Source organism: Galleria mellonella, unplaced genomic scaffold (assembly GCF_026898425.1).
Source record: "Galleria mellonella isolate WM207_F2 unplaced genomic scaffold, CSIRO_AGI_GalMel_v1 utg83, whole genome shotgun sequence".
NCBI classification, from domain to species: Eukaryota; Metazoa; Arthropoda; class Insecta; order Lepidoptera; family Pyralidae; genus Galleria; species Galleria mellonella.
Window position 1 is genome coordinate 3,161,608 of NW_026442162.1, and position 17,822 is coordinate 3,179,429.

Genomic DNA, 17,822 nt, shown 5'->3' on the forward strand with positions numbered 1-17,822 from the left:
TATTTTGAAGTTAACTCTAGAAATTGACCAGATATTACGGGAAGTTTTGAAAACTCGGAGTTATTATGATATTATGACATTGAGATCTAAAAATAATACTGTATAAAATAATAAATATATTTAAAAATGTTATCTTTTGTTTTATTTTTGCTAAAAAAATGTTCATCGGAACATGCAATTTGACATGAAATTTATATATTTCTTTTATCACATGATTTGCATTTCTATTGATAGTAACTACAACTTATTCGTTCCATTAGGGATATTCGATATACAACGATATATCGAAATCACTTGATGGTTGCTATACAATACGTCGAATTGATTTAATGTTTTCAAAAGCTGTTGATATGGGTATTCGATTTATAAATATATTTTTATAAGACATTGAAACGATGATAACTAGTTAATTTTATAAAAACCAAATTTAATCTCTAAACCATTACCAAAAAAAATTTTTTAAATACATATTTCTATTTGTTTTAAAATGTTTATTTTTACAATATACATAATAGTAGACAATTTTCTATTACAACATATACACCTTAATAGTAGTAACGTATACACCGTAAAGATTTTACTATTATAATTACTTTATTATCACAAATATTCCCACTTTTTCTCGTGTTATTATTTATTTTTCTAATTATCTTTTACGAAATATTTTAATGTAACTATTATTATTTTGTTGTAATTAAAAAAAAACGATCAAAAGTACTTTGAATATGACTGACTCAAACAAAGACACGGAAGTCAGTCACACTCAGAGTACCTTTTCTTGATTTGATATACAACTAAAACATTACTTCAGTCTCTGTTATCTGTATCAATTCAATAAATAAATAGTTTGCTAGTTATTTTTAATTTCATTTCATATTTTAGTATTTTCTTTCAGTTCAACTATAGTAATAATATATAGTTATAATAATATTGTGTAAATATCGTCTGAGATAAATTCATTCTTGCAATTTATTTACAGTGCAACATGACAGTGTATTGTATTATTGATCAAAAAATTCAATTGATTATCTACTGTCAATGAATTTTTGACTATATTTATTTAGTAAATAATGAGTCGACATATGTTTTGGAGAGGATTAACACCATTAGAAGTCTGTTCCTCGCAAACAGTACCTGATAAAATTGTCAAGTTATGTTCCTTAGGCGCTGATTTTATTGTTCTGGGAAGTGACCATGGTCTGTATCACTGTGACATTGAAGAAGATCGCTTAGAGTTCAGGAAAATTGGTGGTATCTCAGCTATAGACATATCATACTACAATGATATTGTATACATTATTGATGTGCATGGCCGCTTATACAAAACAAATTCCAGTTTTAAAAATAAGGAAGAAATTGTGGTCAAAGAAGATGCAAAATGCTGTCCTCATGGCTTTAAAAGCTCTAGTTTTAAAGTGAAATTCAGAAATGTGGTGACAAGTGATTTTGGTCAACTTTTCATAAGCAGCGATGGTCAACTGTGGGGTTCAGGTGCAATGCCCCAAATAGCTTTAGATACAACTAGTATTAAGAAAGTGCCATTTTTTGAAGGTAGAACTGTTTATAGTGCATCTGTAGGACAGAATTTTGCTGCTGTTATAGCTAGAAAAAATGTGAAACGATCAGGCAATTATGATACAGAAAGTGATAATGATGATGAGGAAGTATTTGCATCTAATTGCTCACAATGTCAGACAATAATAGGCCTAGCTTCCCCTGCATCTGTGCCGTCCCTTTCCGAAACCTGCCCTCTTGGAGTCCAAATCAGTAAGTCTAGTGAAGACTCCAGTAGTACAACAGCTCCACAAACAGATGTCCATGTGGATGCCCATAGTTTTACAGAAGATTCTAGTCCCTCATCTGAGGAATCAAAAATTGCTAAATATAATATAGCCCAAAGAAATCCTAATATAGAAACAGATCATAGTCAACAAGATGTGAAAGTCTCAGAGGATGATACTGAAAGTCCAGAAATTGTTACTGACACACCTCATGAAAGTACAGAAAAAATCAATAACATATTCATAAATACAGATGCTGCAAGACAATTTCTAAGTAGACAGTTATCTTGGGTGTCAGCTGGTGAAGATTATTTAGTAGAATATACCGAGAAACCTACAAGAATAATTAAAGAGAATGTCTCTAATCTCACAAATTTTGTTTATGAAGGAGTGAAGACAGTAGGCGACAAAGTTGCAACTTTATCTAGACATGTCAGTGGTAGTAGTGACAATAATGAAGTTGTGGAACTTCAAATAAGAAATTACAATGAAGAAATCAATTCTCTAATGTATAGCTGTACATCTAATTGCAATTTTGATGACCTTCAATTCTCTACAAGTACAATTAGCAGTGAAAAAGAATTTGAAGCAGGTAGAAAGAATGAAAATATTAAGAACATGGCAAAACTTGGTAAGAATATTTTGGCAACAGAATTGTGGACTTGGGGAGACATATCATATGGCCAATTAGGCATAGGTGATACAGTAAAACGAATCAAACCTATGGTTGTCATGAGTCTATCTGGCTTTGGACTACAAAAAGTATCATGTGGTAAATGGCATTGCTCAGCGCTAACATTAGATGGTCGACTATTTGCATGGGGTTATAACCATTACCACCAAGTGAGTTTTGACTCTAGAGAAGATAAAAGTGGTCCTAAACAGTTTACTGAAAATTCTGACAGTGATCGTGTAAGAGACATGATAGCTACTGACCATCACACTCTTGCATATACACACAATGAAAATATTTTTTATATGGGTAAACATACAAATGGATTTACTGAATGCATAGTTAATTTAAATAATAAAGCGGACAAAGAAGTTACTGAAGATGATAATTTGGCTGTGAAGATTACTGAGCCCCAAAATGTTGCAAATAAACCCCAAAATATGTGTTATCATTGGAGGATATTGTCATCAGGTAACATTAGCTATTGTTCTCTGGAAGACATCCAATGTCCAGAATTTCAAGATCTGTCCATTGCTCAAAGATATTTGGAAGAAATGCTTTTGATATATCATTCTCTTATCAAACCTTTTCTAAAGAAAAGTAAAGTTGTGAACTTACATTCCATTATATATGAAACTGTTTGTGATATATTTGGTGACATTTTGAACATAACTGCTCTGAATGTGCTCTCCATGTGGCAATATGCAGAGAAGCACATAATTGAATGTGATATTTCTTTGATAAAAAATTTAGAAGAATATATTTATTTGTACAGAAAGTATTATGTAGCTGTAAGCAATTTAATTGTTATTGGTGGTTTCTCACAGATCAATAGTATAGTTGATGTACCATCAAGTATTTATAATTTGTTCAGTGATCAGCTCCCATCGAACAAACAAAAGAACAATAAGAAGACTTTAGAAGCAATTGTGGCTTTGGCATTTGTACAGCCACTAACAAGATTAAGTTCCTACAAATGCATAGCTCAATCTATCCTGAGATACAAAACAAAGAGAAAAAAAGGCGATGTGAAAGCAGCTATTGAGGAAAGATTAACCAAGGTTATATCATCATTAGACTCATTAATTGAAGAGCAAGAAAAGAAGCGAAAGGAAGCAGACATAACTAAACTATTTTGGGAGACAACAGGCAAGTCTCTGGAACAATATAGAACACCAGAACGTCGCCTTGTTAGAGAGTCCAAGTCACGGCCACTAAATTTGGTGAATCCAGGACGATTTTCATCCCACTGGTTCGTTCTATTCAATGATTTGTTTATCCACGTCAATGGAAGTACTCCTAATTTGCACCCATTAGAAACCGTGTGGATAGAATCAGTATCAAATACTGAGTCATTATTGAACGTCATTCAACTTACGACACCAGAAGAAGTGATATCACTTTCAACAAGTTCAGAACACGAGAAAACAGAATGGCTTCATGCTTTTAATACGAGTATACGTACAAAACTAAACAAGGATCCAACTTTTAAACCGCCATCAATTAGATCAGCAGATTATACGTTTTCTAGTAAAATTCCATTTTATAAAGATTCTAAATATTCAGGAAGATGGTTAGATGGGAAAACTCATGGAAATGGAAGACTTGAATGGCCTGATGGAAAGCTCTATGTGGGACAATTCCAACTGAACGCTTTATGTGGTCATGGCAAAATGGAAATACCAACAGTAGGTAAATAGATTACGTATAAGCTTTCTATACTTACTATTCTTTAAGAGTTTAATAATAAAATATACCTACTAATAATGATTCATATTACCTACTCAAAAGATAACCCAGCCTGCGCTGGGGGAAAGTATTCGGTCTGCCAGTGTCATTGCTAGCAATATACTCTGTCATGTTGACTTCTGTGTAATCCCCCTGAAAACCATCGTGCTAAATCCAAGGTGTATTCATTACAAAGAGCTAACTGACCTGCCTTTTCATTCTCGCTTGTCATCTCTCACTAGTGCCCCGCCAGCGTATACCGTTAGCGCGGGCAGGGTAGCCGTTACATTATAATCCATTAAAAAAAAAACAACATGCGCTTTTAATTTACACTGGTGGAGTACCAGTAAATGATAATAGATGAGGATGAGTCAGTCAGTATCGTAGACTAATTATTGACATGACAAGGTTTATTAATAATAATATACAGTATCAAGTGGACAACCGTGCAGTCACCCTAGAAACTATCATTGTGTCTGATGAGTTTGTCCGATTGAACGAACCGATTGGTCTCATTTCATCTTCACCCATCATCTCTCCCTAATATTCCGCCAATATAAACCAATAGTCCTTCTGACAAAACTTATTTCAAAATTCATATTTACAAATTTCAACCATTTTCGCACTAACTAGCACATCGCACCTAATTATTGTTACTTTAATTCTAAAATCTCACACTGTAAAGCAAATTAATAAATTTCACATTTACCTAACTAACTATCTAATTGCGCGGAATATTTTCGCAGGTATCTACGAAGGCCAATGGAAGGACAATCTTCAAAATGGTTACGGTGTAATGAAGTACGTCACGGGCGATATATACGAAGGGTATTTCAAAGACGGTCAACCCCATGGCCATGGGATCAAGAAGCAAGGGGATTTCACGTCCTCCTCCGCCACTATCTACACTGGCGAATGGGTTAATGGGGTGAAACAAGGCTATGGGGTGATGGACGATATTGGCAAAGGAGAAAAGTATCTGGGCAATTGGAGTGATAATAAAAAACACGGTTGTGGCCTTATAGTGACCTTAGATGGAATTTACTATGAAGGTCTTTTCATGCAAGACGTATTAACGGTGAGTTACGTGATCAATAGATAATTAGGAATATAAATATGCATAAGTTTTTATGTTTATAATAATAAAAACTGTGATTGTATCTTGTTATCTTTAGCCTTGATTTGATATGTACTTATTCTTAAAGAAAATAAAAGACTATCTCGTCTTACCGGTCCATATTTAATAGAACATATGCAACATATCAAACGTAACATAGCAATAGACTAGCTTGTTGTAGGACGATTGCTTGCGCACACCCATGTCCCGAAGTTTGCGTTGAGAAGGAGCACCGGGGGGTTTTAGCCCGTAAAGTCCGGCAGTACCCACATATCTCCTCCGAGATATATGGGTCTGCATGAGCATTTCCCCTCGACAAAAAAAAAGCTAGCCTGTTGTATCGGATTTTTTTAATGCTGTTTATGTTCATGGAATAGATATGTGTGTAGAAAGGCTTTTGGCATATGATTTTCTTATGATTTCTGCTTGACGTAACTTAATGGATTTGCTTTAAAGATACGTAGATAAGGTTTACATTCCCGTATTCTTATCTAAATTCTAAAGACAATAATTATTATTACATGTAATTACGCAATTTTAATATATCCAAATACTGCGTTTGAAATAACGAATTGCTCTACTGTTCTGCAGATTATGATGTCCACTTTACACTAGGTAGGCTTGTTTTGGGACACTTGACTACGAATAAAATAAATAAATATATAATTAAGAGATTTGAAACATGTCCGGAGGAATTATGTAAAAAAGATCTAGAGACATATATCAGAATATTTAATCCATGTCAATTTAGAAAAATTTATATCTTAAATTCATCTGACTTAGAGTCTAACTCGGGACCTTATTTATGATATTCGTTCTGATGTGTGTTTATATTTATAACGCAAGGATGTAATAAAAAATTAAACAACCACAAAACATTGAACTACTTCTCTGTATGGAGCATTAACCTGCTTTCTATTTAATATGGTATAAAAACCTAACCTTCAGGGTCACGGCGTGATGGTGTTCGAAGACGGTACCCACTACGAAGGCGAGTTCAGATCCGCCGGCGTCTTCTCAGGGAAAGGCGTGCTTACCTTCTCCAGTGGGGACAAAATCGAAGGGTCACTATCCGGCGCGTGGACTGAGGGCGTGAAGCTGTCGAACGCCACGATGCATCTTAACGTTTCTAACCCAGCTCCACCTTCGAATTCAAAACCTAAGTAAGTTTGATATTACACTAAACCAGTAATTATACCGCAATATGTACATATTCTGGCCGTGTGGTCCCGGCATAGAATAAGCCACCCCTTCCTTTCCCGTAGGTGTCGTAAGAGGTGACTAAGGGAAGGCGAAAGATGAGCAGCAGTGTCGCTCTTAAAATATCTCAGAAGTCTAACTGCGGTTGTCAATCCGCCTGCCAAGTTTGACAACTATTGGCAAAACCTATAAAAAAATATGGGACATGTTGTCACGTGAATTTTTTAGCCTATCGGTTTTTGCTTTACTAGTATCAGTTTTATTAAAAAAATATGTAATACCATGGGTTTTCACTTTCAATATCTGTTGGAATAAAAGAAGTGATTAAATTGTATATTTTTTATTTAGAAGTATGATAAATTGGCTGTTGCTGGAGTTTCTCGCCTTTCACATAAAACCTAATTTCCCAGTAAATGTGCTTTACCATCTACCTACCTACCTACTTCCATTTTTCTTATCGGGATAAAAAAAATATCCCAACTCTCAAGTTGGGACAATCGATAAAAGTCCATTAATATTAGTTGAGCGGTTTAGCATTATTAGATATAGAATTAAACATTTTTTACTACAACTTTCCAGTTCCTTCGGGAAACTCAGCGTCGCGCCCCATCAAAAATGGAATGCTCTATACCGACAATGTTTCCAATGCCTCGGTGTATCGGACACTATCCTCACGCCGACCGGGAATCACTTCGCAAACGGACCCTCCGGCCCTGTGATAGACAACGTGAAGATATGGCAAAATGTCGCCGTTGCAATTTCCTGCTCGCACAAAGACAAACATGTGAAAACGCAGAAGAAGTCAAAGGGTTCAGATTTGGAGAAATCTGTCGATTGCCTGGAGGTGATACCGCAGTTTGGACAGACATCTCTCAATCTGGACAGCTATATGGAGTTACGGCAGTATTTGCAAAATGTAATTTCTTATTATTTTTTATGCAACTTAGAATGGCAAACAAGCTGATGGCCCACCTGATGGAAAGTGGTAACCGTCGCCTATAGACATGAGCAGTACCGCGGGCATAACACAGTATACATACTGTTTCGCCCATGTTACCCCCCATGCGTTGCCATTCATGAGGACTCAGGTGTAATTCCACTATACCCTGTAAATGCACTGCCATATTCCACCCTTATTATTTATTTATTTATACTTTCTTGTACACACTAATGATATATAAAGACAACCATGTTATCAGTGGAAAGCAGTGGAAAGAAAATATACTAAATAGGCTACAAGAGTTCTCATCCAGCAAACCCACAGTAGAAAGGAGCATCAGTATCAATGGGTAGAGCTGTGTACAATACTGTGATAATTTACAAACAAAAAACTAGACTAAAGTTTATACAAAATCCATTACGAGCTTTTACACGCAACTTTGTCCACGTGACTGGGATATGTTTACTGACTAGGATAAAGAAATAACCTATATCTTTCTCCATCCCATACAGTATATGTATGCAAAATTTCATAGTAATCGGTTAAGCCGTTAAGGTGGTAATAAACAAACTCTTTTTCACATTTATAATATTAGTAAGGATTATATAATTATAAACGCAAAATTTTGTGAGGATGTGTGGATGACTGTTTGTTGCTTTTTCACACATAAACTATGGAACAGATTTGAATGAAATTTAATATAAATAGAAACATAATTAAGTCATATCTTTACAACTTAATATATAAAAAAAAATAAAACAAAACTTACAGGCATGTGAATCAATGCATCACCCGTTGGGGCGGCTGGTCCTCGGGCTCACTAACGCGTTCAACACCACATACGGCGGTGTCCGCGTCCACCCACTGCTGCTGAGTCATGCAGTCAAGGAGTTGAAGAGTATCACCACCAGGCTGTACCAAGTGGTCAGGTTGTTATTCCCCGCGCTACCACCAGAGGGCACCGATGTCGTGTTGCCGTATAACAAAAATGAGTCCAGTAGCGATGGAGACGAAACTCCTGATAGCAATCCTATTGAAGGGTATGTATTTTACACATTTTTTTTTTTACTAAATATAAACCGCTTTCTTTCCTCTGTACAAACCTACCTACTGTACCTCTAACAAATGAATGCCGAGGAAAAAGGGATTGTTAATAATAGAGTCTAAGAGCCCCTATGCTAGCAATATATCCATATCAGGTCGACCTACACGCAGTTCCCCCTGGAAACCGTCGTGGTTATTTCTTGTGGAATTCGTCACGATGGGTCAACTGTCCTGTCTTCATCCTCACCTATCATCACTCAATGGTGCCCCAGCAGTATATACTGTTAGCGCAGGTGGGGGAACCATTCCATTAACATTCATTAAAAGAAACATATGAATGTCAGTTTACCAATTGTAGCCAATTCATCAGGAATTAACCACAGTAGTTTCCAGGAAACCCTACAGAAGTAAGTCTGGGAGCTTATTACTGACTAACACTGAGGAGAAAGGGATTGTATCAATTGAATCAGTATAACTCGTCTAGTCTTAGGTGCTTATAATAAGCCTCCTGATAGGTTATGTTACTAGTTATGGGGCTGTTAAACCCCATTAAAAGCAATAACAATTGTGTTTTCATGGTTGTGTTTCGGTTTAAAGGGTGGCATATGGCGTAAATTTACAGGGTCAGAGAAATAACACCTGAGTCCTCAGGAATGGCAACACATGGGGGGTATCATGGGCGAAACAGTATACTCTGTTATCTCCATGGTACTGCTCATGTCTATAGGCGACGGTTACCACTTTCCATCAGCTGGGTCGACAGCTTATTTGCTATTCTAAGTTGTATAAAAAAAAAAAAATAACAACCTTTTATTTTGTTCCCCTAAGTGAGGTGGTATCAGCGGAGTCCCTTCTACAGCCGACGCTCCTGCCGCGCGTCCACCCGGCGTTGTTCGTGCTGTACGCGCTGCACAACAAGCGCGAGGACGACCTCTACTGGCGGAGACTGCTCAAGTGGAACCGGCAGCCCGATATTACCCTCATGGCCTTTTTGGGCATTGACCAGTAAGTTCCTTTTTTTCTAATTTAATATCCAATTATATGATCATATTAAGTTTTGTGGTATATGTTTTCTTGCAAATTTAATAAAAAATTTCACGTGTCTGACTTCTAAAATAAAAAAACTCCATACAAGCTTTTAAACCCCATTTGAGGGGATGATCCCTTAGGGGTAAGTGAATAGTAAGAACCTATTAGCAAAATTTCAAGATTCCAGATCAGAGAGTTCAGCTGTGTGTTGATGTTTGGATCAGTCGGTCAGTCTCTTAGCATCCTCTTTTATATATATAAATATTATCAATGGGAACATTTGTAATGATGATAGATGGATGTTTGTTACTCTTTCACGGAAAAACTACTGAACAGTTCGGAATGAAATGTCTGTATCGATTCTGATAACTAATTCGTGTTTGGTGAATTTTTTTTCACACAATTACAACAACATTAAAACATTGCACAATATACAAGTAATTGCATACAAAAATCAAATAATTGCTTAGTAATATTTTAATTTAATATCCGTAGAAAGTTCTGGATCGGCTACAGCGGCCACAGCAATCAGATGTCGCCAACATACACGCCCCTTAAGGAGCAGTTGTTCCAAGAGGCTGTCGAGACACTGCAGCAGTTGAAAACCACTTTTTCACCCATCGAGAAGCTCCTAGTCATCAGAAGTACTTTCCAGAAGATGACCACGGCTGTGCAACAGGAATTAGGTATATAAAATAGCTATTATTGAAGTGTCTAATCTATTAAAAATTGTACAGAAAATTTCCTATTAGAAGTTTGCTTTCATCACTCATATCAGCTCTTAACTCGTGTCCAATGCTGAACATAGGCCTTCTTCATAAGGGGGCTCAGCAGACGCATTGGCAACTTTTGTTAGGTTTTTAGTGATATTCTAAGAGGGACGTTGCTGTCCATCTCTCGAACTTTAAGGTCCCTTAATCGCCTATTATGACAACCACAGTGTGGAGTACAGGCCACATATATTATTTATAGTTATATATTATTATTTACCAAATTCGAAATTGACACGCGTATCTATTGTTTCCTTTTGGCTTGCCTTCGGCCCTAGTCTTTAAGTTCCTTTGATTTCCATTCCTGGTTTCCTTTGTCGCCCACACACGGGAAAGGAAGGGATGGTTCATTCTATACCGGAACCACACGGCACTATTGGAAATATCAATTTATTATAATGTATGTTAGAAAGTTGTTAAAAAAATTTGCCATATTTACGGGCAAAATTAATATAAAAGTAATATGGGAATTAACCCTATCTGCAGGATACAAATAAATTTGTCTTGCGCTAGAATAGAACCGGCAACTGTATGGTGAATTAATGTCTTAATTCGCTACACTATGTCAGGGCTTCCGATCTCGATACGATTTAGTCGAAAATCGAACTTTCTTATTTTTTCTTTTCTGTTGTCTTTCTTTTTCTTTCTGTGTTTTTATATCTCGTTTTTCTTTCTTTTTTTTTTCTTATTTTTCTTAATTATTTTTCTTTCACTTTTTTTTTTCTTATTTTTGTTTAAAATTAACCATGGTTCATCAATTTCTATTTCATCGTCTTGACCCACAGGTGAGAACTATCTATGGAGCATGGACGAGCTGTTCCCAGTGTTCCATTTTGTTGTGGTTCGCGCGAGAATCCTGCAGCTCGGCTCCGAAGATACACTTCGTGGAGGACTTCCTGGAGCCGAGCATGCAACACGGCGAGCTGGGACTCATGTTCACCACATTGAAGGTAAAATATTTGGTTTAAATATTTTGTGTATGTGTATGTGCGTGCGTGCGTGTGTATGTGTGTGTGTGCACACAGCTACCATCTCATTTAGAAAAAATACTCTCAGCTCTAATTCCTAATTAAGTAGTTACAAGCATGTATCAATGATGTTGCCATAAAGCGACTAAGTTCAATAAAAAACCATGTTAAAAGTTTCTTTGTTTGCTTATTGTGTCAAATAGAGAAAGAAAAACTTCTTACTAACATAATAAAATTGTAGCTAAATGATGACTGTACATGGGATATATTTAAAAAATATTATATATGTATGATCATCTTGTGGTTTTCATATATATATTATATATAAAAGACGACGTCAAACCAATGTTTATTTATAAATTTTACCTGACTATTTGTATGTTTGTTCCAATATGACCCAAAAATTACTGTGCACAAATTAGATGCGGTTTTCACAATTGTATTCCTAAATGTCTAACCTAAAAATGTTTTATCCTTATACACCATCTAGACGTGTTCTATTCCATTGAATTTTCTACTTCTGAAATCCACGCGTACGAAATAGCGCGAATGTAATTAATAAATCAAATAAAAACTATTAGCAAAATCTATAAAATTACTAATCTAGTGTTTTTGAAAATCATCATGTATGGGGTTTAAAGATTAAAAATGGTTTACAAAACACATTCTGATGAGATCTTCATACGAGTGTTCCTGAAGGTCTGACTTCAAAACTGGAGTGTGTTTTATCTAGAAGTAATCTGTTTCATTTACTTTCCTTCTTATAAAATCCACGCGTGCAAAGTCGCAAGCAGATGCTAGTATGATATAAAATACAGTAGACTATATATTGTTGCAGGCGTGCTACTTCCAAATATTACAAGAAAAGATGACAATCAATTAGAAGGAGACGCCGATATAATGAAGAGTACAATAGAATAAATGATCTCGCAATACGTATATGGTGCGTCATATGATTACTTAGTTTGTAGCTTATGCAATAATTTGCCGTTTTAAGATCTATGCTAGATGTCCTTATTTAGAACATGTCTTTAATTGAAATGTATTAATAAACTTTGTTATTGCTAGATGTTTATTAGATGTGAATTTACAGGGTACAGAGGAATAATACCTGAGTCCTCAGGAATGGCAACGCATGGGGGGTATCATGAGCGAAACAGTATACTCTGTTATGTCCATGGTACTGCTCATGTCTATAGGTGACGGTTACCACTTTCCATTAGGTGGGCCGTCAGCTTGTTTGCCATTCTAAGTTGCATAAAAAATGTTAAAGAAACGATTATTGTATTCCTCTTATAGTTTCTGTATTTAATTTATTCTATTTTTAACTATGGGAAATATCCTACATAAGAACTGAATAAGTTATGGTATTTATAAACAATATTCATGAGTTGTTGACGAAAAATACCAATATATTGAATGTATTAGTTTTTGTATTAATTTCTTGTCGCTATAGTTTCGTTTTCAAATGATTTCCATCTAGTATTATGTATTTAATGCGATATTTTCCTTTTAGAGGCTATTAAAGTATATGAATAAGGTATATATCTGTTTATTCTTAATTCTGTATGGTTGATTAGATGAAATCAAATCTATATTCGTACGTACCGTCACGTAATTTTAATTTTTAAGCCCTATATTTTTATATATGTGTTATTTAAATCGATTTTTCATTAGATTTGTTCAATATAATCTCGCTTTGCCTTTGTTCCAATATTTGGAGTCGGCGCAGTACACTTTTCTATTATATTGGTTTCTAAAATTCGTCGCAAACTTTTTTGCGTATATTATCTTCCACACACACACACTGTTTTCGGTTATCGATATCTTTAATTAATCCATGTTTATATAAATTTATTATAATATTAATTTTTAAAAATATGAGTCCTCACGACTCCATATAAAAATATTTAATAGTTTGTCTACTGTGAGAATGATACTTCATCATTCATTCACTCATTCTTTATCACCCAGAATATATGTCATTTGTATTTCGAAGTCCATGTAAATGCATATAAGTCTAAAATCCTATTTATATTTTTTAATACAAAAAAAAAATACATTACATTAACCAAAAAATAAGCTTTAAAAAACATTTTCTCCCTTCTTTGAAAATCGTTATTGTATACACTTTATTTTTTTCTCAAACTTTAAAATCATTCAATTAGGCGTCAATTATGAAAATGTCTAAAGGAATTTTCGTACATAAATGTTACTTAAAATACTCAAATATAATTTTAAATAATTGTTTTAATTGTAATATTTAATGTTTTGTACTTTAGCGGTTCTATAAGTGTGTATAGGATTTGAAGGAAACGCTTCGAATTATTTATAGCAAATTATGTTTAATCCTATCTAATATTTATTTATGTTATTTAACCGTATTATATGAATTTTTTTTTTTTTTTTTTTTTTTATAGTGCTTAATTTTTAATTTTTTACTGATAGAATTATCTAAAAATACGTTATTCGTAACCATTCATGAATTATTATTGGCGTAGTGTGTATATTTTATTTGAAGTGCCAAAATTATATAATAAATATTCATTAAAGAATTACAAAATTATTTATCTATTAAGCTTACATTGTAACTCTAAAAATGTACATTATTTTAATACGATTACGGTTATAAATGCAATAACCTTAGGATTAACTGTCAATGTCATTGCAATCTGCAATGTTATTCTGTGAAGTTTTGTATCTCATTTCTAATATCACTTCAACTAAATTATTACTTTGTCTAATTTTGGTATTCTGTAATCTTGGCAATGACTAGTGAAGTGAAATGAGTTTTGAAAGTTAAAACGAGTTCCTAAGGGTGGTAACACACCCAGTGGTGACTTGTGGTGGAGGCACGCCTCGGGCCGTTCTGGGGAGTTTCCAAACGCCTCTGTTTTTCTCAGCCATATCCATATTCTGTTTATTAAGGTCTAAATTAAATTTCAACTGTAAGATTTTAACTAATTAAATATAAACCGATCTGAATAAAAAGATTAAAAAATTACATCAACTCCTTAAACTGAGGCGCTTATTCACGTTTATCTCTCCGGGCCTCTGACTGGCTTAGTCCGCCACTGCACTTACCCCAGTTAACAGCGCTGCGACCGTAACAAAGTGACGCTGTCATCGATCAAAACAGCAAATGTAAGTCACTAACAAATCCACTAGTGAAATTCATTTGACTTTACAGAATACCACTACTGATGAGTATAGCTTTTTTTTTTTGCCTTATATAATTTTTTTTTAATAATATTAAATAAATGTAACATGTTATTACGCAACGCTTTAATTAATAATAGGTGTTGTTATGTAGTGTTTTATTTAAATAGTGTCATATATAAATTGTTAAAGTTATTCCATAAAATGACTGTGAGGATATTACGTTTACAGTTTATGTTTATACACGCGAAATGTATGTGAAATGAAAATTATAGGAAGTACACAGTACGCAGAGACCATAATTAATTCGTATTAAAATTACAATTGAGCTGGTCTTAAAAAAATCTGTTTTAATAAGTGTATTGAATAAGCGTGGATGTTGTTTCCTAATGTGTTGCTAAAAATAAATATTAGGTACTTCCATTGAAATTAAAATGTTTAATATCACTGCAGACGACGGACGTTTCGTCCGCAGAGAAAATCTATCTTGTATAAGCTATAACCGTGCACAATACGCGTGCATTGGAGCATGCAGTTTTAGTGTTGCTAAGACTATAGATTTCCCTATATGAAGTAAATTTGAATTGAATTTGATCTCGTAGGTCTTCAGCTTAGAAAGACGAAAATACTTAATATAAAAGGACTTTTTTCCACGAACACAATTGTCCCTTATCTGCGCTGATTATTAATCAAATTGGCACTTAAAGTCAGATGGCATTGTAATGCGTTCAGATTACATATTAAAAAAGAAACTTTCCAAGCCAGAATATAGCAACATTGGACCAATTAAACAATAATTCGTCCTGTGTTGCTATATTTTATATAAAGTAGTGAATAAGATATGACAATCCGAAATTCCATAGCACTTCTTAGGGTTTTAAGTTAAAATATTTATTTTAATAAAAAAAAAAGCATAATTATTACCTCATATGTCACAAACTATGTAATGAGTTTCTTCATAGTTTGTATAGCGACTTTATTTTGTTATTACATAAAATATCTTAATAAAATATGGTTTTCCGTTTTCTTTAAGTTCAATACTTCGTATACCTATATACAGCGAGCAATGGGACTAGTGTAAAGAGCTAAAACCCGGCAACAGTATTACTGAAAATGAACAAGTTTCCGTAAGTAATTCCTAGTCAAAATATTATTTTTTACCTTCTCATACAAAGTTCATAATCACACGATTAATTTAGTACGAAAATGTCACCTACCACTTTCTGAATTTAAATGAACCTTTAATAATACCTTCTCGAGCTCGCCTAATCGCAGACACGATCCTAAATCCTAATAACGTTCAAAAAATTAAGAAATTTACCACCTTTTAGTTTTAAAAAGTAGTTTCAACCAATAAGAACAGGTAAGAAACTCGGATTATTTCTCGTTTCAGTTTTTTCTCAATTAGGTTGTATTTTTTTTTGTTTGTTACCTCATAACTTCTTAAGTTGTAAACCGATTTGATTTTTATCTGAAAGGATATTTATACATTGATTCCATAATTTTTTTTATAAAAATCAGTTCAGTGTTTTAGTTTGTAAAACTGGTTTTGCCACAACCGAAGCCGGTTTTGAGGAACGCAATCTTCATTATTTTTATATCCTACCCATATTCCCTGTGGAAAGTTGTTTAGTTTCAACCGGTTTTAGAATGTTACTGATGGGTTTTGACTTGTTCTATTAACCTTTGTATAGAAATGACCACAGTACAAATATAAGTGAATTGAACATGTTGTAACTGAACTTATGTACCCGTAGTTTTCACAGTGTGAAGATTTCTAGTGTTATGTATGTATATATGAATATTTGTTTTTATCTGGCAACACCAGTAATGTAATAAAGTGTACAATACGGGAAGATAAATATATTCTTTACTTCATAGAACACCAAAACTGTTCAGTGAATACAATTACTATGTACCTATAGATATCATATCATAGTTTATAAATGAGAGTTAGGTACATAATTGTAATACTGTTTGTATAGATATTTCTTGTCATGATTCTTTGTATTTGAAATGTGTTTAACAGTTCAAAAATATATAACATTTAGTAAAATTCGCAAAAGATATTTTTTTTATTTCCCAAAATCTTATAAACTTATAGATTTTTTTATATCCCACCCTTCAAACCGAAACAACTGCTTTACGGTTGAAACACGAATGGGACAGAATGGTACCCAAGCAAACGACTTTTATATAAAGTCACCCTCTGGTAAATTTATAATGATGCAATAATCTATTTTTTAAAAATAACTAGGACAGATTGACCAAAACGAAAACAGCCGATTCAGATGAATCAATGAATCAGATGGTAGATGATTTTCCCACCCGATTTTCGTTCCCGTATATATCGTAAGAGGCGACTCGGAGAACATAATGGTCGAGGGATTGAAATTCGCTTCAATCAATTATTGGGTAATAAATAATACAAATAAAATGTTTATTAAGGCTATTTATTTCATTCCTATAAAATAACATACCAAATGTCTCTTTTGTACAACATCATATCAAAAATGTACACCATTATATAAATTTCGTCTTAGGTAAATGTTACCTAGCTACTCTCGTGATTTCCCCTAGTTTCATGGCTATTAATCGTCATAAATATAGTAATAATATTATAGTCCTCTCACTTTCGTAATCTCTGATAGGTACAAAATGTTCATAGGTAATACCGTCCTGTAATGCTGTACAACATATCTACAATATATAGAGTTCTAATTATTGTTTAAATTCATTGTTAGGTGATATTTAAAATGTTAAGACCTGCGTAGACGAGCAGACAGTGCTCGAGGTATTTTTATGGCCGATTTTTTTACTTAGGACGCGAAACAAATTTCTCATACAATACGCAATTCAATTTTATATTCTATTCTGATGGGCAAAAAATTCCGAGGATTGTTGATCGTCTACAAAGGCCTTTACAAATAGACTTATTATATTGAAAAATATACATTAAAGCGTAAGGTACTATTGTGACGGAGATTTGGAATAGAAGCCAGGAAATTCATAAATTTGAGATCTGCCTTCCACCATTCCATTGTAGTGTAATACAAAATGCAATTGCTTCTTATGTTTGTATGTTTTCATAATCTTTGAAACGGAAAGTAGACTGTGATTAAAGTCATAACAACGTGTTTTATTTAAATTCAATTCGAGAACCAAGCACCGATATACTGTGTAATAAATAACCAGTAATATATACATGTATTATAGTCTTACATAAACTGTCAAATCGCATTTTAACAAATCTATATCAATCATATTACAATTTGGACTTGCATGTGATTTATTTTGTTTATAATGAAGGATTTTATTCGAATTGAATTTCAAATAAACATCCGCTCTTACAACCCAACCACAGCCAAATTTATAGCATTATGAAGCCATGTAGGTGGGTAGCTTCTGATTAG

General features: G+C 33.8%; 1 protein-coding gene across 1 annotated transcript; it reads left to right on the plus strand.

Annotated features, from left to right (window-relative positions):
- Positions 1-783: 783 nt before the first annotated feature.
- Positions 784-16,474, plus strand: LOC113516700 (alsin). The gene is given in 10 exon segments (XM_052901882.1): positions 784-4,146; positions 4,929-5,260; positions 6,248-6,462; positions 7,079-7,415; positions 8,211-8,479; positions 9,312-9,488; positions 10,008-10,198; positions 11,068-11,156; positions 11,158-11,232; positions 12,089-16,474. Coding segments are annotated over 10 exon segments (4,806 nt in total). The 5' UTR covers positions 784-1,070; the 3' UTR covers positions 12,134-16,474.
- The last annotated feature ends 1,348 nt before the right edge of the window (positions 16,475-17,822 follow it).